Raw genomic sequence first — 21102 nt, 5'->3', positions numbered from 1 at the left:
TGTTTAGCCTTTGCTGATCCTCCTTTGAACTCCCGTGGCCTGAAGAACCATTCCTTCATCTAGGGTCACATTCTGCTAGTTGGTGGCAGGGATAGTGACAAGACACTGAGCTCTCTCCAGGCACATCAGGGACCAGGGCTAGGGTTAGAGATGGACCGAGGAGGAGCCAGGAGGCCTTGGGATGGGAGTCACAAGCAGAGGTGACACCAAATACTTATTGGTGCCAAGAGCACTGGGTAAGATTGCTGGGAGTCTGTCAGTCTATGTGACATAGTGGTGACTCTGAGGAACTCTGAGGGACTGACTGGTCACTTCCATTCTCGGTGCCCCTTTTCCTCATCTGAGAAGTGGGGATAACCACACCCAACACTTGGGCATGGTAGATAATGCCTGGGAAAGCCAGCCCTGGGAGCATACTTCCTTCCTGGTTTTGAATATCCTATTACAGACTCTGTTATTGTTGTCTTGTGTTTTGTTTCCATGAGACTATGAAATGAGGACTATGTTCCCTAGGTTGTCCCCAAACTCTTGGGCTCAGGTGATCCTCTTGCTTCATAGGCTTGTGACCGCCACCAGGCTCAGCTGGAACATGTGTTCAATCCACCATTCCCTACAGTTCCTTGCCCTGTCCTCAGCATTGTGAGGCCCCCCAAAGGCACCCAACACACAGCGACAGAATGAACCAAAGTGAGTAGAATGTTGTGCACAGTGTCTTGTCCTCAGACTAAGCAAACCTTGGTCTCTAGAGGAACGCTGCTTTCCCACTACTATATTAAGTGTTTTGGTGAGGGGTACTGGCTCTAATCCTTTTCAGATGGTCTCATTGTTTTCAGCAGGACAAGGTATGGTCTCACTGTTCACTCCTCCCATTCTCATGCTGGAGGTTCTATTCAAGTCATCGACTGAGGTGGTGGTGTGTGTCAGGCACTGCCAAGGGCTCACAATTGGAAGGAGCAGCTCACAGAACAGCATGGGGACACAGTGGGCACCTTCCTTTGCCCTAGGGCGGTGCGCTGCTTGGATGAGGGTGTTGTCCCTCAGTGCCATAGGGTGGCATCCATGTCCTGGAACAGTCCCCACTGAGTGGACCCAGTCTTGCAGGGAGGACTGCTCTTCTGCACATCTGTCCTGCAGCCCTGCTTTACCAACTGGAGAAACAGTGCTCTCTGCTGCCCCTGTGCAGGACCTCAGAGTCCACAGCACAGAGCTCAGGAGCACCAAGCAGACGGGTACCCCGGGAATGGCTCTGGACAGCCCCTTCCTCTCAGACTTTGGAGACTGGACAGCCTTGGTGGTGGTGGGAGTTCTGCTGGCTCCTGAGGGATGGGATTTGCTCACTACCAGGGCAATTCTCCCATTTCAGCTGGCCATGAGTATGAGGTTCAAGCTAAATGCTTGGTTTATGCCTGCCCCGGGTAGCATGGGTGACTAACTCAGACCAGCTGTGTGACCTCAGGCAAAGCCTTCAGCCTGTAGTGTCTCCCGTGAGGAAGGATGATAATACTGATTCCACATGGCTGAAGGAGGGATTAGAGGTGATTAACTTCCCGGCTGTAGCTCAGCAAGACCATAACCTTTAGGACCCTTGGGCCCTAAGGGACCTGCTCTTTCCTGGACACTTCTCCAGGACTCTGCAACTTTCTCTTCCTGGTCTGGCCATGGCATGGTAAACTATTGGGGAAGATGAGGTCCAGACAGTGGCAATGAGGCTGAGGATAAACAGGTGTTGGCCACCTTTGCAGAGGAGACTAGATCATTTGTCACGTGTCTGAGAAGCATACCATGTGCTCAGGCACTGTCTGTGGTGTCCTGGCGAGTGGGTGGGCAGTGTTGGCGAAAGGCCGTAGAAACTGCACAGTGCCCAGGCTGCTGTACTTCTCTCTAATCCCATTTATATCGCAATGGCCATGTCTGGAGGGTGCAGTGACCTCATCTAGAGGATGAGCTGCCTGCTGCTCAGGCAGCAGGATAGACAGTGCAGAGATAGGACGGCCATCTTCTCTTGGGATTTTGTGGGCTTTTTTGCTTTGTTTTAGAGCTTGGAATTGACTCCAAGGGTCCACTGCTGTTTCTAGCTCCACTCCTTTCAAACTGAGAATCTCACCCTGTGAGAGCAGCTATAGATTCAGAAGCTTACAGTGTCTTTGGAGGATAATCCAGAGTTCTTTTCAGTCATGTTAGAAGAGTGTGGTCGAAGGCCCTGTGGGTAGTAGTGGGTAGTCAAGTAGGTAGTCCAGAAGAGACCAGCATGTATATGAGGGCATGTTAGATGGAAGAATGCAAGTCTCTTTGAGGTAATCAGAGCAGAGATTAGACTGTTTCTACGGAACCTTAGAAACCTGTTATAGCCACCAGCTCTTCTCCTGAATCCTTCATTCCTGATATAAGCAAAGCCCTTTTCCAGTCCCAGAGTGGACCATTCTTTCTACCCTTTATAAGATGGTGGGCTTTAAAAACTATTCTTAGAGGGCATAAGCACAGCAGCTTATGAAAAAATACACCCTGCTATCTCTCTCTCTCTCTCTCTCTCTCTCTCTCTCTCTCTCTCTCTCTCTTTTTCAATACTGGGTTTCTCTGTGTAGTTTTGGTGCCTGTCCTGGATCTCACTTTGTAGACCAGGCTGGCCTTGAACTCACCTGGCTTTGCCTCCCGAGTGCTAGGATTAAAGGCATGTGCTACCACCGCCTGGCCTATGCCTGCTATTTTAAGAAGAACCCAGGAAAGTGGTTGTAAATTATCACAGACTAGGACCAGGAATTCCACAGAGATGATGGAACATAAGATGTGGACTGGCTTTCTCAGACTCAAGTTCCCTCTCATCAAGAACAGCATTGTCAGGCATCTTGGGAGTTTTGAGGGGACCTGGGCATGTCAGGTAGATGGGGAATTCAGCATAGTATGCCCTTACTGGCTGTGATACCTCAAACATATTATTCTAAAGTGTCTCTTCCTCTATTAAGGGTCACTGAATGGGATAAGTAATTACAGACAAGAAAATGCACAGTCCAGACCCAGTAAAACATCTCATTCCCAGCCCAAGCCTTTAGAGAGTCGCTTGGATAGATGACACCAGCAGCCAGGGAACAATGAGACATAGACAGCTTTATTTCATCTGTAAACGTCACACTCTGGCAGACACCTTCCTTATCTTAGCAGAAAGCAAGGCGTGTGTGTGTGAAAAAGCTCTTCCTCAGATTTGGAACCACATGACCCTGGCTGGGCTCACATCTGGATACTTCCAAGAGAGGAGTCCTTGCTGTGTGGCAGCATTCTCACAGAGGATCTCCCTGGTTGGTATGGTCCCTCACTGACAACCTGGACAAGGCTGCCCTGAGATTGTCCCCTTCCCTCCTATAAAGGGACACTGCACGCTTAAAACTTTCCAGAAATGGGTTCCACTTCAATGTGACTTGGTTTCCATTAATGTTTGCTGAAACCTAGGCTACACTTACTTATCATGGTGATGTGTTAATGATTCCTCCTCTACCCCATTAAGACCCTCACCATTGATGGCATTTTAAATCATACTGTCCCCCTTTCCTGGGACAGAGGGATGGAGAACCACTCTCTTTCCAGACCTGGGAGGCACTTCCTGCAGATGTGTGGGTGTCTGGGAAGTGGTACAGATGTTACAGGGACAGCACTTTTGTCTGCAGAGTGGAGCCTGGCGTTTTGTTTTCCATCTTCCTTGGCTAATCTAGAGCTTAGGCCAATTCTTTGGAGAAAACTCCATGGTGTACAGACATCATTTATGGGTTTCAGATCCCTCTCTCTGACTTATACAATGGTATATATGAATACACTTGGACAAGGGAGGTGCCTGCCACCTTGCCTATCTGTGTAACAGGTGACTCTTTTACTGGTCACAGCTAATCAATAGTCCACACAGTAACTACGGTTCCCACATCCCTCAGACCTGTTCTCCTCTGAAATCACTGCAAATATTGTCCAAGTGGAACCAAAATCCAATCTTGTGGTCCAAGCTATCCAGATATCTGCTCTGCATATTTCCCTTTAAAACGCCACTGAGAATGCAAAAAAAGTCCCTTTGCAGAAGCACTATAAGAAAGCATGTCTAAAATCATAGAACTATGCACACACAGACACAGACACGCGTGCTCGCACAGACACGCGTGCTCGCACACACACGGAGTTGGGAATCAAAGAATCTCGTCAGATACATATTTGAGGGAGCATAGGGAAAGGCTGGCAAGAGAAGATATGGAGATCAGATCGGATCAAGATGTTGGAATGTTACAGTAATGGCATGGGTGTGGTTCTTGGTATATACAAAAAAGGGGTATGTGGAGAGAATGATAAATCCAGGCTATTAGAGAAAGGTTCTGTGGCCATGCATGAGTGAAAGTGGAGGCCAGCTGACAGGATGAAATGTTCTATTATGGAGTGGTCATTTCAAGGAGGAGGGACTTGCATGGTCCAGGGGGTAGCATCTGCTTAGCAAGACACCTCCATGGTCTGGTGTCTGTCCAGGACATCAGGGGACTCACAGGATTCTTGAGTTCCATCTGACTGATTGCTGGTCACAGACCTGCTAAAGGGACTTTCTCCAGAGCCAATGCTACTCGAGGTGGAGTGGGTTCGTGATCGGGCGAGCCGGGTCATGCTGGCAGATGGTACTGTAATAAAGAAGCAGGATATTAGAAGGAGCTCAGTGTAGCTCAGGTACCCTATAGGTTTCACCAAAGACACCTAAGATGATGCCAAGGACGACAGAAGAGGTGCCCCACTCTGCACTATTTGCTCTAGGTGAGGGGCTGTATGCATGGCTGTTTTGATCCCCTGCACCTCGATTCTCCCCAGATTCTACTTCAGAGTACGATGGGAGACCCTAAGGGTGGAGTAAAGCCTCTTTGCTGTGCCCACGCCATTCATACAGTGATGGGAAAGTGGCTTTGGGAACACATACTGGTGACCAAAACCTGCAGCACATGCAAGACTAAACCAAAAGAAAGAATGACAAACCACACAAGTAGGAAGGTATTTCACAAACACAGTGCAAGCCCGATACAACAAGACTACCATCCGTGTCCACAGGCTACTGCTGCCCTCTGGGTAGGAGACACAGATGGGTAGAGGGGAGGGAAGGTGTTCTGGAGCTGATGGCTACACAGGGATGAGGTACAGGCTGTTAGGGGGTTGAGAGGGGACTGACTCTGGGGTATTTTAATTTAGACTCCTATGTTGTTCCTGTTACTACTCTGACTCTGAGATCATTTAATTTCAGCATGGCCTGGACAGGGCTTTACCTGACAGAACTCACTGCCTATTATTCTGGATCATCAGTCACTGTCCCTGCTGTCATCTCATCACTGTGGTCAGAAGACACCATCTCTGTGGTGGTCTCTGGACACAGATGCTAACACTCCACCTGGTGTCAAGGCTGCAGGCCCTTTTGAACCCTGTCTAGGGCTCACTTCACGGGTTAAGAAACCGGTGGTGGTGGTGGGAGAGGGTCCCTCCCCGAGCTGTGCTTTGCTGCCACTCTCGCTAAGGACCGAGAGGAGGCCTGCAGTTCAGTAGAGTCCTCTTTTCTTACAGGACCAGGCCTGGTCTGCAGGGTCAACTCTTAGAACACACAAAGCCCTGTTCTATCGGGCTCTCACTGCACAGGGACACCGCGGACATGCTGCAGGCAGCCAATGCAGCAGGAAGAGCATGGTTGGGAGGCGGGCAGGGCCAGCACAGGAAGGTACCTGACTCGCTGCTGAGGTGACTGAGCTGCACATACGGGACTGGAAGCAGGATGGACACAGGAAAAGGCAGGTTAGTGACCCACAAGAACTAAGTGACAACTCTGGCTGCCTAGAAGATGCTAACAGGATACTGAGCCGGGATGGAAGTTTCTCTCAAGGTCCTAGAGAAGAGCATTGGTGCTGAAGCACCTCCTTTAATGTCACTTCTCTAAACAGACAAAAAGCTATCCCATCCTTGTTCTACAGGTAGCACCCTACTCTGGTTTAGGAGTCAGCTACACAACCAGGTATTTTTCTGGAGAGAGGATGAGACTAGGCTAGGAGAGGACTTCTCCTGGTGAGCCAGAGGGCCATGTGTGTGGGCTCGGTTGGTAGTAGCTCACATACAGGGACAACATAGCCACTCTAGACAAGACATACATGGTCTTCCTGGCAGCTACAGGTCTGAACCTAGGACCCAGCTTCCGAGGCAGCTCGCCAATGGTCATTATCGAGTGGACACCAAAAACCTGCTTCCTGGATAAAGAGCTCGGTATTGGGGCAAAAGGTATTTATTTATTTCCCCTGAGAGAAGTTCGTGAGAGTTTCTGTGACAAAGGAGAAAGCTCAGGGTGGGGAATAAGTAGGAGCCCAATACAGTAGCGCATGACATGGATATGCTCTAAACACTACCAACTTATCTCACAGCAGAAGACATTTCACAAAGGACACTGTCCTTTTCTCCTGGAGTATCTACTATGTTCTGTGGGCCAGGTAAAACCTGCTGGGTTCAGATATAAATCACAAGATCTAGTTCATGGCTAAGGCAGCCAAAGCTTCAGAGGTTAACGTGGGCCTGGTTAGACTTCCGAGATTTCAATCATGGCTATGCTGCTTATGGTTGGTTTCCCCAGGAGGCAAGCTAAACATTCTGGAGCCTTAGTAGGCTATAAAATCACTTCTTAGAGCCAGGTGTGGTGGCATATGCCTTTAATCCCAGCACTCAGGAGGGAGAGGCAGGTGGATCTCTGCGTTTGAGGCCACTCTGATCTACAGAGTGAGTTCCAGGACAAGCCAGTCTACACAGAGAAACTTTGTCTTGAAAAACAAAACAAAACAAAACAAAACAAACAAACCAACAGAAAAAGAATCACCTTAGTCTGAGGACATGTTAGCTGTCAGTCTAACTTAAACATGCACAGATGGGTGAACCCTCCATACTTTATCGTTCTCTACTTAAAGGATGACTAGCAGATGGGCTATGTCCTGAGACCTGTGGTTTCCCAGATGATAAACGTATCCCATTATCCATAAATTCCTACTCAATAGAAAACATACTACTCACTGTAGCCCATTCCCTGTAAAAAGTACTTGAAGGCCTCGGTGAGCTTCCCAGGCTGGGGGAACAAACAAAGAAGGCATTAATTTGTACGTAAGTAGAGAGGTAGCAATGAGAGAGAGGAGAGAGAGAAACTATGTAGTTATTATGAACACTTTCTTACCTGAACTACTTGGGGCAGTCCTCCACAGTCTGCCATCTAGAAAAGGAAGAACACCTAAGTGAGCAGGACCTCCACTAAGGGGAATGCTCTCAGTACCCCGAGGCCTTTCAAAGAGGTCAGGAATGGCTGGGCAGTATGGTGCACACCTTTAATCCCAGCACTTAGGAGGCAGAGGCAGGTGGATCTCTGTGAGCTCCAGGGCAGCCAGGGCTGCACAGAAAGGGTCAGGAATGAACTGTGGGCTCCCTGATGCTTAACTGCACTATCTCTGCATCACTTTGATGCACTCTATACGGTCTCAATGCTGGTGATACCCTTAGACTGAAACCTGAGAGAGGCATCCAGTGCTCTTCATTCCCAGGATGTCAGGCCTGGCTTTCAGGCCTGTGTAGGTGTTTCTTGTTAGGCTGACAGTGCTTTCAGCTACAACTTCCATCCTAGCTCTGCCTGTGTCCAAAGAAGCTTATCTTCAGAGCCCTCAAACAATATGCTGTCATGCCTTAATGCTTTGTAAGGTCCTGTTTTCCTACTAAGAGGTCAGGGCAGGGTTTCCTGTGTTGCTTACTCCTCCACTTCTTGCCTGTAAGTACTTGGGCACAGGCGTGGCTCACCATGCTTGCTTTCTAATCCCCTTAATCTCTTCATTGTCTTTACTCTATGACAAAGGGGTGTGATGCCATGAGGAGTGGAGACCTGCCTATTACCTCCCCAAGCTGGATCTGGTGGTACTGTTCTTTGCTTTTGAAGGATTTTCATCAATCAGTCTTCGAGCTTCCCTAGTGTGCACTGGAATCCCCTGTTTATTCCTGACTTTTGGATATTACCCCAGGCTTCCTCAATGAGGCTGGAGAACTCCATCTCTAACACTGTGACAGATATAGCAGCTGCCAGCTTGCACTCAAGACTGTCCCCATTGCATGATGGCCAAACAGAAACCAATGTATTCCTTCTAGCTGACATGACCAGACCTCAGAGAGAGGCTACTTGCCTGACTTGCCTCTATTTAAAGGGATATGAAAGGTCTGAAGAGATGGCTCAGTGGTTACAGCAAGTACCTGCTATTCTTCTAGAGATCCTGGGTTCAATTCCTAGCACCTACATGGTAGCTCACAATTATAATTCCAGATCTAGAGCATTTGATACCCTCTTTTGACCTCACACCAGCTAAGCACATGCATGATGTGTACACACACACACACACACACACACACACACACAAAATAAAATAAAGATTTAAAACTATATAAATCATCAGCCAGGTAGTGGTGGCACACAACTTTAATCCCAGCACTTGGGAGGCAGAGGTAGGTAGATTTCTGAGTTTGAGGGCAGTCTGGTCTATAGAGTGAGTTCCAGGACAGCCAGGGCTGTTACACAGAGAAACCCTGTCTTAAAAAACCAAAACCAAACCAACCTTTATGAATTCCTGTTTCATTGCTGGGATTAACACTTTCTTTAAATGGGAGCCATTATTTAAGACAGGAGAATACCACAGAAAGTGTAAGAATTTGAGGTTAAGAAGGGACAATTTGAGAAAAACAAGCATGAGAAACAACCATTTAACCTGACAAATATAAAACAGACCAAACTAGTATGGGCTGAGATTTTTGCAAAGTTTAGAAGCTAAAAACTGGTTAGAAGTAAGACACTGTTGCACATGCCTGTAATGCAAGCCTTGTACATCTGGGGCAAGGCCACCCAGGTTATATAGTGAGTTCCAGGCAAACCTTGACTATACAGAGAGCTACTGTTTCTATTAAAAAAGAGAGAGAGAGAGAGAGAGAGAGAGAGAGAGAGAGAGAGAGAGAGAGAGAGAAAGAGAGGAAAGTAGGAAGGAAGGAAGGAAGAAAAAGAAATAAGAAAAGAAAAGAAGGGGAGTTGAAGGGCTGCTGGTGGAGAGGCAGTCACTGTCTTTGGTGGTGTGGCCACTGGTGACTTACTCATGCTCCAGTGGCTAGCTCCACAGGATGCCCATGTGGATGGCCTGGGTAAGCCCAGTGGGTTACAAAGTAAAAACAAAAAGACATGAAAGTGCGGTGGGAACTTGTTGGGATATGGGGTGGGGTGGGGAGGCTTATGGGTATGGCAGAGGTAGGGAAAAGAGTGTGACCAGAAAATATCATGTCTGAGCCAGGCATGGGGGTGCATGCTTTTAATCCCAGCACTTTGGAGGTAGGGAAACCCTGCCTGTGAGTTTGGTCTGGTTTACATAATGAGTTCCAGTAGCCAGGGCTATCTGGAGAGACCCGATCTCAAAAAACAAAAACAAAAACAAAACAAAACCCATTAACAATAGTAAAACCAAAATAATAAATGCCTGAAACTATCAAAGAATAATTTAAAAAAAAATTAGAAGCCAGTGGTAGTGGGGCACGCCTTTAATCCCAGCACTCAGGAGGCAGAGGCAGGTGGATCTCTGAGTTCAAGATGAGTCTGGTCTACACAGTAAGCTCCAGGTCAACTAGAGCTACATAGTGAGACCTTGTCTCAAAAAACAGATTTAAAAAAAACAAAAAAAAACAAAAAACAAAAACAAAAACAAAAAAACCCAAAAACAGATAAACAAGAAACACAAAAAAACTATGTGTGTGAGCTCACTGGTTAAGAGCACTTGCTACTACTACTCTTCCAGAGTTTGGTTGGCAGAGGTCAGAGGTATCAGATTCCCTGAAGCTGGACTCACAAACATCTGTATGCCTTGGGACATGGGTACTGGGAACCAAACTTGGGTCCTCTTCAAGAGTAGTATGCACTCTTAACCAATGAACCTTCTCTCCAGCCCCTGTTAGTGTTTATTAAATTTTAAAAGTTGCATTTCTTTAGTTTGTATGTGTGTATGCATATCATGCCTGGTGTGTGTGGAGGTCAAAGCCTCTGGTGGGGGTCAGTTATCTTCTACCATGTGAGATCTGGGGATCAAACTCAAGTTGTCATGCTTGGCAGCAAGTGCCTTTCTTTACTTGTGGAGCCATCTAGCTGGCCCATGGTTTTGTGAGCTAGAGTCTCATGAAGCCCAATCTGGCCTAAACTTGGCATGTAGCTGAGGATGAACTTCAACTCCTGATTCTCTGCCTCCCAAGTGCCCATGAGCAAAGGGAAGAGAATGATCCTTTCTGCATGAAAACACAGAGTTGAAGCGTATCTAACTTATCACAAATGGTTGGCTGTGAAAAAAGACACATTACCTTTAGCAAAGTTGTATTTATAGGGTCAAGGCGAGAATTACATTCAACCTGAAAAAAAAATTTATAAATTGCTAGAATTACCATCCCAGAGATCATATAAGCCAAAGAGATTAGATGTCACGTATGAGGCACACTTTGTCTGATGGTTCAGAGTTCTTCTAAAATTTTGCCATTTCCTTTTCTGATGCTTTCAGTCTTTAATGAACAACATGTTGAATCTAAAGGCTTTTCCTGTTGGCCATGACATGTGGGCCAGGTACATTCCTTCTCTGAGAGACAAACAGGACTGTGGCCCTGTCCTGCTGAGATCTCCTCCATGCTGTCCCAGCACCAATGGCCTATCAGCTGGGACTGTGCACTGTCTCCACCTCCCTGCTCAGTCCCTCCTGCCTAGAGTGGAGGGCTGCCCCTCCCCAACCACCAACTCTTCTGCTTCAAGGTCTCTGGCTCCCCAGTGGGAAGCTGAATTCTTCTGTGACTGTTCCCTTGCAATGGTCAGCAAAGTCAGGGATGACAGCTTGGCACATCTCCATGTATGGGATCTTGTACCCTTCTATCAAAATATTTTGGGAAGATAATCTTGGAGCACATGCTCCATCACTGAGCTATGTACCTCCAGCTCCAGAAGGACAATAGTTTATGGCTCACTCAAACAGCTTTCCCTTATGTTTTCTAAGAACATACACATAATACCTGTCATAATATATATATGTGGAATATATACCACAAAAGAAAATGAATAAACTCTGAAAACTTAACAGCTGTGTGTAATGAACACATAGAAAGCCAGGTGGGATTTTCAGGGATAGACAAGAGGAAAAGGTGGGTGTCTGAAGACTTCCAGAGGTAGAGAAAGGAAGGTCGTCAGTACGCGTGTCACTACAGCGGCTAGTATAAAGTGCACAGAGGCAAATTCAGGGCAGACTGGAGCTCCCCGTAGAAGGCAGAGGGTTTCTGAGGTGACAGGTCTGAGTGTTTGGAGAGCAGTGGCATGTGTGGCATACTGAAGAGGCAGTGGGCCCGTCAGGTAGTGGTTCTAGTTACCTAGGCAAGAATCAGCAATCCAGGTGAACTTTGGATCTTGGGATTGCTGATGGGCAGGTATACAAAACTCCTCTAAAATCAGGAGATGATCTAAAAGCCAAGATCAAGTCAGAGATTTAATTTGCTCTGTGTGAATGACAATGCAGGTTGTGATAAATGCACCATTTTCTATAGAATATGCAATGATTCTACAGGTAGAATTTTAAAATGGGTATCTAATGGCTAGTCACAGTGCTCGGAATACAGTAGATAAGCTATATATATTTTCTAAGAAATCAATTTCCATGTCTGGATTTAGCATAATAAAGCATGCTTTCCTTTATCTACTACTTTGTAATTCATACAATTGACCGTGTTTCCATGTTTAACTAACCACAGTCACCAGGGCCCAGTGTGTTTTCTTGCAGGACCTTACATGTGAGTGCTCTGCCTTGAGCTACATTCCCAGCCTCAATCACTGGTCTCTGACACATCTATGCATTTTCCAAATACCCAAATAGATCTGTTACTCCTCAGCCCTGAATAAATAGGGGATGCTCAAAACGATGCTGAATTAGTGAACATAGCCAGGTGTCAATCCTGAACTAGCTAGCACCTGCGGAGCTTCTTCTGGATGGTCCCAGGGCTACCTCTCAAGTCCGCACCACCAGAGCTCTGGCCAGGGAGTCAGGTCTAAGGATGATTAGAGGAGTGTCTACTCTGTGTTTTGGATGAGGGCCCTCCTTTCAAAAAACAGGAGTGTGGAAATAAGATAAAAAGGCATTATTTATTTAGCTAACCTGTACCTTTAAAAAATAAATGAACATGCTATTTAAGTCAACACAAGAAAAAGCATTACAGGCCCTCTGCAACCTTCTTATTTGCTGAATTTGTGGTGGTTAACTTCCCTTAAGTGGAAGGCTGAAAATCTGACAATCACTGCCACAGAATGGACAGCAGCACACAGAGCCATCAAGGACCACACTAATCAATCCGATGAGACCTGGTGACTGCTGAGGAATTGATTTTCAAAATATGTAACAGTAAAACCTGGTAGGTGCAATGAGATACAGCATGATCCCATGTGGTCATGTTTCCACGACACAATGTCAGTGGTGTGCCTGCCACATACATTTGATTACACTTCAATCCCAGCCTGCTCACATCAGGACATACTTACCACAGCCTCCACAGCAGGTGAATTGTCCCCCACCACCAGTAAAGTAGAACACCTAGGAACACGAGGAAGAAGAGTCAGTCAGCAAGTAAGCACAAACACTGTGGACAATGGATCTGTTATGACAGGCAGATACACAGCCATTCAGTGGGGAGACTCAGGGGCTTACTTTAATGTTTTCAGCCTGTTATCATTTTGGCCCAATATAGGTCTTTCAATCTCCAGGTCTCTGCGTCTAGACAAACAAAGCAGAATCAGCATCACTTGAGGAAAATCATGGCCCTTCATGTGTTTCCTGGACATGTAATCCAGAGTATGACAGTCTAGGAACACTGTCTTTTCTTCACACCTGAGGATGGAAGGGCCCTGAGCGTTCTCCTGAGGCTGTTTCCATGGCACCCTGCATGCTACAGAGCAGGAACAGGGATTTTATGGGATGCTAAAAAGGGGGAGAACTTTAAAACTCAAACAAAAGCACTGCTGAAATCCTCAAGTGTAACGAATTTTCCAAGTGGTCTGTAGGAATGGAGGGAATGCAATACTTCTATTTGGGAAGAGGGTTATACTTACAATAGCTTTGCATCGAGCTGTTATCTTTTTCATTTCAATTAAAAGCAGGAAAGCTCTCCAGACCAGATTCAGAATTCAGCATTGCACCTTACTAGGTGTGTAACTCTGCAAGCTCAGAGCTGACAAATGCAGCCTTTCCTACCACATTCCCTCCTTGGAAAACTACTGCTAGGGTGGGAATCAGTGCTCTCTCCTCAGCTTACCCTCTGACAGGAACAGACAGGAAAGTAAAGTCTGAAATACTCAAGGAAAAAGGAGTTGACTTACATCCACGTGTTACTCTGCCTGCTTCATGATATCAGCAAACAGAATCAAAACCAAGCCCTAGTGTTCTCTCCATTGTCTTCCTACATGTGCTTCCCTTCAGGTCCCCACCATTGTTTGCTTTTCTTGAATATGTGTAAGTTAGCTTTCTCCCCCCCCCCCCCCCAGGACAACCTAGAAACTACAACTTTTTAGAACTCACAGTTTACTTCTTGAAAGCTCTTTCTAAAATCGGTCTTATAGCTCTTCCATTCTAGAATGGTCAAACAGCACAGGGCAATACAACAATGGCAGTAGATTATTTCTCTTCTCCGCTTTCTTAGAAGTCACGCAGATTTTAGAGCTGGACTACACAGTTAACTGAAGGAATGAGAAACAACTCTACCCATTATAGGAACCGAGGAAGAGCTGGAGATTTTCTTGGTTGATGTCTTGGGCAATGTGCAGTCTGTAGGTTTGAATGAGGTCCAAATTGGCCTGCAGTTCTTCCTAGAATAAGTGAAAGAAAATACCAGTAAACCGGGCTGCAGAACAAGTCCACCTTATTTGGTTTGTATTTTTAGTGGCAATAGCCTTTCCGCTCATGAGGGGACTTAGGGTGGAGCTTAGGATTTACTAATGCACAGATACACTGAATGGCTAACATCTTTTTTATTTGCCTCATCCATAGTTCAGTTCCATATTCTGTGTCAAATGAGGGCACCAATTGGTATATGGCATGGCATATACTAAAGACAGTTACATAGAGCCAAAAATGTCAGGCCCAAACAGTATACACTATGATTTTACTTATTTCAAGTTCAAAAACAGGCAAAGGAAAGAAGAGAGGTAATAGAATAGTGGGTACTTTGTCTAGGGGGATTAGTGACTAGAAAGAACACAAAAGAACCTTTTTGGCTGATAGAAATATTCTATACAATAATATACATGGTAGCTACATGTGAATACATAGGACAAAGATCAGAGACACGCACTTACAGTGTGTGCATCATAATATATGTGAATTACATCTCCGTTTTTAATAAAACAATAGGATGGAGGCCACCCACCAACAAAAGAATGAGATTAAAATCCCAGCACTTGGAAGGCAGAAGGAAGAGGATCCCAGTTTGAGGCCATGCCTGGGCATAAGGCACTGTCTCAGAGGCAAGAGAGGGAAGAATCGGAAGACTTAGAGTGACTGCCTGTAAGAAACAGGAAATGAGATGGGCTGCAGATTTTCTGTAATAAGCCTGTATAAGCTCCTTTCTCTAAAATAAAAGTAAATTTGTCACACTGATAAAACCTGATGAAATAAAACAATGAAGGAAAGACTATCACTTTGGAGCTGGACTTTGATTCAAAGGTCAGCTCCATCATTTTCTGTGTGGACAATGGTAGAATATTGTGCTGTGTTTCTGCCCTTTGTTCCCCTATCTTAAAATAAAGCTAAAGGTGCCAGAGAGATGGCTCAGTGGCTAAGAGCATTGGATGTTCATCCAGAGGACGCAGGCTTACATTATATACACAAGATAAAAAACTGAGTCTATACATAATCAGTAGCAATATCAACTCTCTAATCTTCCACGTTCCTATAGACGTATTTAGAATTAGGTATGCAGGCTGACCAGCCTCTACCCCTCGCTATACTGTTCCTCCACACTCCAGCCACCTCACAGCTCTTGATCTCCCTGCTCAGTTTCTCCATCACGTACTTCACTCACTTTTCCCTTTGAAAACAGAACAGGAGGCAAATCCCCACCAACAGTTATCCACAGGACCACAGTACCCCTGCTGGAGATTTCAGTGTCCATCAGTTCCTGAGGGCTGAATAAGATCATCTCTAAGCTCCCTCAAAATAACATTTCAGAATTCTTTACTTTTTCTTCTTCTTCTTCTGAAATCTGTATTTCTGTGAAGCCTTTCCTGAACCTCCTGATGGCTCTAAAGATGTCTGGTGAGGCACTGTGTTGTCAAACATTCACAGATGGCATTCTGCTCACAGGGGACAGGTGGGGGAGATGCTGTTTTCTGTCACTCTCCAAGTGCCAAGATCCCTGAGGCTAAGGGAAGCCTCTCCCATAGGCCTGGCCTTTGCAGGGCCACATGCCCTTCTAACCGCAGGATCCAGTAGATTGCAAGGTACCTCTTTCCTTCCTAAAGCACAACAAAGCTTTGCACACAAGCCAGTAAACCCAGCTCTTCAGGTTGCACAGGTGCTTACCTGTCCAAAGTGATGAGCCAAAATTATGTCCACAATGTTGGTCGTCAAGCCTGAGAGCTGCAAGATAAAAACTGTGTTAGGAGAGTGAGCATATGTGAGCATTTCATGGCTGCTCACTAAAGGAAGGTGTACTTTACACATATTATCATTCAAAAGCAAATCAAAAACACAGATCAGTATCATTTCAAAGAAATTTGAAAAAAAAGAAAGAAAAATATAAGGCAAAAACGAAGTATTCTTTCCATGGTATGAGCAGGGCTTGCTTTGAAATAGGGCTGGAAGGAACAGTGGCCATTCCTTCAAAACTCTGAATCCTGAGACTCGTGGCAGTCTGCTGCTTCATTTCTGCCCCTTTTCTGCATCTACACTGGGTTGATGGCAGGTAGAGATCCACTTACAATCCCGCCCAAGACATGCAAGAGACAAAAAAAAAATTCCTTCCAGTTTTAGCCATCTTTATTTCAGGCAGTGGGAGGAATAGCTATATTTACAGAATGTTCTCACATTTTGAACATTTTTCTCCCAGTTCTTCCCATTTCAAAATGATGCATCTCATATCTAATAAATGCAGCAATCTGTGTAAATCTGGAGACAGTCTATTTTCAGAAACATTTCCAGCTCAAACGATCTTGCCAACTCCTCTTTAGCTTTCTTCCTGGGCTTTAGATGGAATTCCTACTGAGGACTTGGATCGGAGGTGAGGCGCTGAGTTGGAGGTGGGGATGCAGAAGAGGAGGTGAGGGAGAGACATGGGCATGGGTGAAAGACTAAGGAGGAAAGATGGCCTGAAATCACCCCCTGGGCTGTGGGTGAGCCATAGGCTACAGATGTAAGAGGAGGAGATTAATCACCCAGCTCACGTCATGTGTTGCACTATTCCTAATGCTCAGAGTCCCAAAGTGTTCTGTGGATGTCACTAGGCTGTTCCACATCTAAGTGCGGGGTGCTCTACTAGACAGGTGAGCACAGTTTACACAGTCTGACTGTGAGAGAAGAGCACAGCAGCTGCCAACAGTGTTGTCAGTGCACTCCAGCCAAAGCTAGGGAAGGCAACGTTCCCCAAGTGTAAATAAATGTGGGGAGGGACAGACAGACTGCTTGAATCTGGTCTGGTGATAGGTAGAAAAATACATGCAGGGTCTCATTTACCTGGAATCTGAAAAACAGACCAGGCTAGCCTGAAACTCACAAAGATCTATCTGCCTGCTTCTGCTTCCAGAGTGCTGGGATTAAAGGCCTGTGCCACCATTCCTGGCCAAGATAGGTTTTTCTTTATGTGAGAATTTTATAATTTTCCTTATCAAACAGCCAAAATCTGTTTTATTTGTTTTAGAAACAAGGTCTAACAATATAGCTTGTCTGGCCTCAAACTCTATCCTCATCTCACGTCAGGCCTAAATAAGATAAATTTTTGATCATATACTATTCTATAGTATCAAATTTATGTTTCTTTCTCTTTGGTGATTAGACTTTGTCTATCTGTTTGTCTTACAAATAATGTTTTCACAAGTATCCTAGCTTGGTGAGTTTCTTGCTATGTGACCTTAAATAATTTATTAATTGACTTGGTTAACCTGAGAAGAGCAATTTAAACATTAAAAAAAAAAAAATTGGGTGATGATGGCACACACCTTTAATCACAGCACTTTGGAGGCAAAGGCAGGTGGATCTCTGAGTTCAAGGCCAGTTTGGTCTACATAGGGAGTTCCAGGAGAGCCAGGACTATACAAAGAAATCCTATCTTAAAAAATCAGAACCGAAACAAACCAAGTAAATCCCCCCAAAAGCAAAACAGTGGCTGCTATACAGTAAGCATTAAGTTTGTGTTAATTTCTTTCAAAATCATTATTAACCCTCCCCTTAAATCTATATCACTATCCTTTAAAGTTTTCAGATTCTGAATTATTAGATATCATGGGTATCAATGAGTCCCTGATACACGTGACAAATGAGGTTGTAGTACTCTGGAGAACACATCTTTCGGGGACAAATTACAAAGACATCCATGGTGACCACAAAGTATTTAAAAGCAGGTATTTGAAGTGAGATTTTACATTAGTCGTCTTGTGATAAGAAAATGAAAGCTTCAGTTCTTTTTCTCTTACAGAAACATCACTGCTTTAACCTCAACACCCACAGATTCATATGAAAACAGAAACAACATTTGCCTTCAAGAAGAAAATGGACTGCTTCCATTGCAATCTGAAAACAGGGAATCATGCTTCAACACAGGAGAACCCAATGCTAACAGAATATGATGCCTTTTCCATGATCTCTCTTTTACTCTAGTTTAGCACGCGGATTTTTATATTCATTAGGTCATTCGTGTTGGAATTCCTGGCCACTCCCCCAGCTACATGACCGCACATGTGCAGTTCAGTAGCCAAGAAAGGGGCCAGATGTTCTATGTAATCAGTGAGCTGCATGATCTCATAATTGTGCACAGCGTGATCACACAATCTATGTGCATGCATGTGTTGCTCCGGAAGCCCATATGCACATGTGCAGGGGAATCCACAAGAAGCTGGACACAGACTCCTCCCCTTCTTCTCTCCCCCACCTCTCTCTCTGCACTTGTCTTTCACATGCCTGGTGACACTCTCTTCTGTCCCTCCCTTCTCCTAATAAAACTCTGATAGTGGGTTTTGTCATGCCTTGTGGCCCTTCCCGCACAATTCCAGCGTCGCTTAATAAATAACATAGTGCCTCTGCAATAAAACCAACAATTAGCATACTTATTTTGTTTCCTATCTGCTAGCACATATTTTAGAGATCAAATTCCTTCATTTTTCATATGCTGAACATTAATAATCCTTATGACTCTTGGAACAGTAGGAAAGAGCTATTTCTGTGTTTACTAGAGATATGATTCATTCATTCATTTTATTTATCAGGAGAATAAATCAAACCAGATTAAGACAATTGAGATACTAGAAATAATCTAGCAGGAGACTTACATGAAAAATATTTTAAAATATTTACTTATTATTATGTGCACTGGTGTTTTGCCTGCATGTATGTCTATGTGAGGGTGTCGTATCCCCGGAACTGGAGTTAGAGACAGTTGTGAGCCATGTGGGTGCTGGGAATTGAACCCAGGTTGGAATAGCAGCCAGTGTTCTTAACACCTGAGCCATCTCTCCAGCTCCATACATGTAAAATGTTTTTATGTTGAATGGGGACTCCCACAAGAAGGGCAGAGAATTTTAAAAGGAACTTTACAAGAATATTTCAAAAATAGGCAGAGATGTCACTGCCTCTTAGGGAAATTCATATAACTTTTTATTTATTTATTTATTTATTTATTTATTTATTTATTTACTTATTTTAAAGATTTATTTATTTAGTATACAGATCTCATTACAGATGGTTATGAGCCACCATGTGGTTGCTGGGAATTGAACTTAGGACCTCTGGAAGAACAGTCAGTGCTCTCAACCTCTGAGCCATCTCTCCAGCCCTCATATAACTTTTAAAAAGATGCTAAGAGTTGGGATGTAGCGTAACACTATAGTACTCCTCTAGCATGTGAAATGGCCTGGACTCATTCCCTACACCGCAGGGAAGAAACAAATACAATGGCAGGAAACTCTTTGTTGTTGTAGCAGTCTTACAGGGAAGAAGGGATGGGGATGTAGCTCAGTGGTAGAGCGCTTGCATGCAAGGCCCTGGGTTCCAGCCTCAGCTTGTGGGGGTGGGGCGACACAAAGATAAGGGGAAGAAGAAGAGACACACAGAAGAATATAATCTACAAACCAATTACATGAGGCTTCAGAACACATAAGACCAGTCTGTTGGTAACAGAAGTCAGAATAAAGTAGTAACTGGCAAAGAGTATCTTACAGAAAAGGTAGATCTGAAAATATTCTATGTATTGGCTATGTAGTGATTACCTGTAAAAACATTCGTAAGTTATATACTTAAAACATTTTATGATAGCCCGTGGATGAAGGTTGATGTTAAGAATGCTTGTATAACACATTCAGTTCACAACACTCAACAAAACAAAACATCTCATTTTCCTCTAAACTTCACAAATAGGTAATTTTCTAAGGGACCATCATTTAGTACTTACTTTGGAAGCTGCCCAATCAATCCAGCCTTTAGCACACGGGTCAACGTTAATGAGCACAAGACCTTCTACCAGCTCTGGATGATTGAGCTGAGAGACAGACAGAGACAACTGTGTGAGACACCCACTCCCCACTCTCTTAAAGCAGTCGACATGGTCAGCAGGTTTGTGCTAAGCCCCACTGCCTCTGTCTGGAAGGAAGACTACAGAGAGGTGCTCTGCAGCACCTACAGACAGCACCTCTTGAAATCTGGCCCAGCACCTGGAAACCAGTCTCTCAAAATGCTGTCAAGCCATCTTCCCTTGCATGGGGGCTTAGGGAAGACCAGAGTTTTGTAGCTACAGCAGAGGAGAGCAAGCTGCAGTTGTTCATCTCCTAGGGGGACTTCCTTATGAGCAAGTGTGCTAAAACCCTTGGCACAGGGGCTTATGTGGGCTCCTGCAATGGTTTTCCTGAAGCCACCTGAATAGGCGATGCCACCCCCACACATTACGGTTTCAGCTCTTCCCAAGCTCACTTTTCACGGCTTTACAATCCCCCAGAAGCCACCTCTGGGTCTCTTTACAGTGCTCTGTCCTCGTGTGTGGACTTTCAGGTCCTCTACACACAAAGCAAGCCTTTACACACACATGTGGCTGGAGCAGCTGGGACTTACAAAACCAACACAAGCAGGCACCCGGCTGGGACCCCCACACTCACCGCCTCAGGAGTTGAGACATCTAATCCTTCCTGTACTTACTGCAAATCGGCTGAGGATGTAGGCTCCTGCTCCAACTCCAATACCAATGATGCTCTTCAAACTGTAAATAGACACATCAACAATCAACAAAGTCAACTACCTTTGGAAAGAATACCAGCTGGTTGTACATGCAGGGTCTCACACAGTTTCCTAGATAAGCTTCTTTAACTTCTCCAACTTCAGCATCTTACCTACATTAACAAGGGTAACACCACCTACTTTCAAATTTGCTTTTATAGTTAAATGAAATATGCTGTGGGTGTGGTGATGTACACCTTTAATTTCAGGACTTGGGAGGCAGAGGCAGGCAGATCTCTGTGAGTTCCAGGTCAGCTTTGTCTACATTGTGAGTTCCAGGACAGCCAGGACTACAAGAGAGATGCTGTCTCAAAAATTGTGTGTGTGTGTGTGTGTGTGTGTGTGTGTGTGTATGCCTAAACCTGGAATTCATTTTCACTACCACCTCAAAATTCATCAGCAAATCATGTCAAAACTACCCCCAAAATATTTCCATTAGTTACTATTCACTTTCTATTTTTTATAATTTTAACTTTTTAAAAATAACTAAATTTTCATTTATTATAATGTATATATACACTTGTATCGATATGCGGATAAGTGCAGGGTGAGTGCAAGGGGCCTGTGGAGTCCAAAATAGGGAAATGAATCTCCT

The 21102-nt window shown here is 44.9% G+C and overlaps 1 protein-coding gene across 3 annotated transcripts in view; it reads right to left on the bottom strand.

The window, feature by feature from the left end:
* Nucleotides 1–3082: 3082 nt before the first annotated feature.
* Nucleotides 3083–21102, bottom strand: part of Ndrg3 (NDRG family member 3) — a 65445-nt gene continuing 47425 nt past the window's right edge. For 2 of the 3 annotated variants that reach the window (XM_036184020.1, XM_036184023.1), the window contains 11 exons: nucleotides 20430–20490; nucleotides 19693–19779; nucleotides 15618–15674; nucleotides 13800–13903; nucleotides 12750–12815; nucleotides 12584–12635; nucleotides 10381–10428; nucleotides 7196–7231; nucleotides 7039–7090; nucleotides 5715–5753; nucleotides 3083–4637 (listed from right to left, as the gene is read on the bottom strand). In XM_036184020.1, coding sequence (XP_036039913.1) covers nucleotides 4456–4637; nucleotides 5715–5753; nucleotides 7039–7090; nucleotides 7196–7231; nucleotides 10381–10428; nucleotides 12584–12635; nucleotides 12750–12815; nucleotides 13800–13903; nucleotides 15618–15674; nucleotides 19693–19779; nucleotides 20430–20490 — 784 coding nt within the window. In that variant the 3' untranslated portion in view covers nucleotides 3083–4455. The remainder of the gene's footprint in view (nucleotides 4638–5714; nucleotides 5754–7038; nucleotides 7091–7195; nucleotides 7232–10380; nucleotides 10429–12583; nucleotides 12636–12749; nucleotides 12816–13799; nucleotides 13904–15617; nucleotides 15675–19692; nucleotides 19780–20429; nucleotides 20491–21102) is intronic. The other variant, XM_036184022.1, reaches the window with a different exon arrangement.

Source organism: Onychomys torridus, chromosome 4 (assembly GCF_903995425.1).
Source record: "Onychomys torridus chromosome 4, mOncTor1.1, whole genome shotgun sequence".
Lineage (NCBI taxonomy): Eukaryota > Metazoa > Chordata > Mammalia > Rodentia > Cricetidae > Onychomys > Onychomys torridus.
Note: the sequence above shows the minus strand (reverse complement) of the source record. Positions and strands in the feature narration are given on the sequence as shown.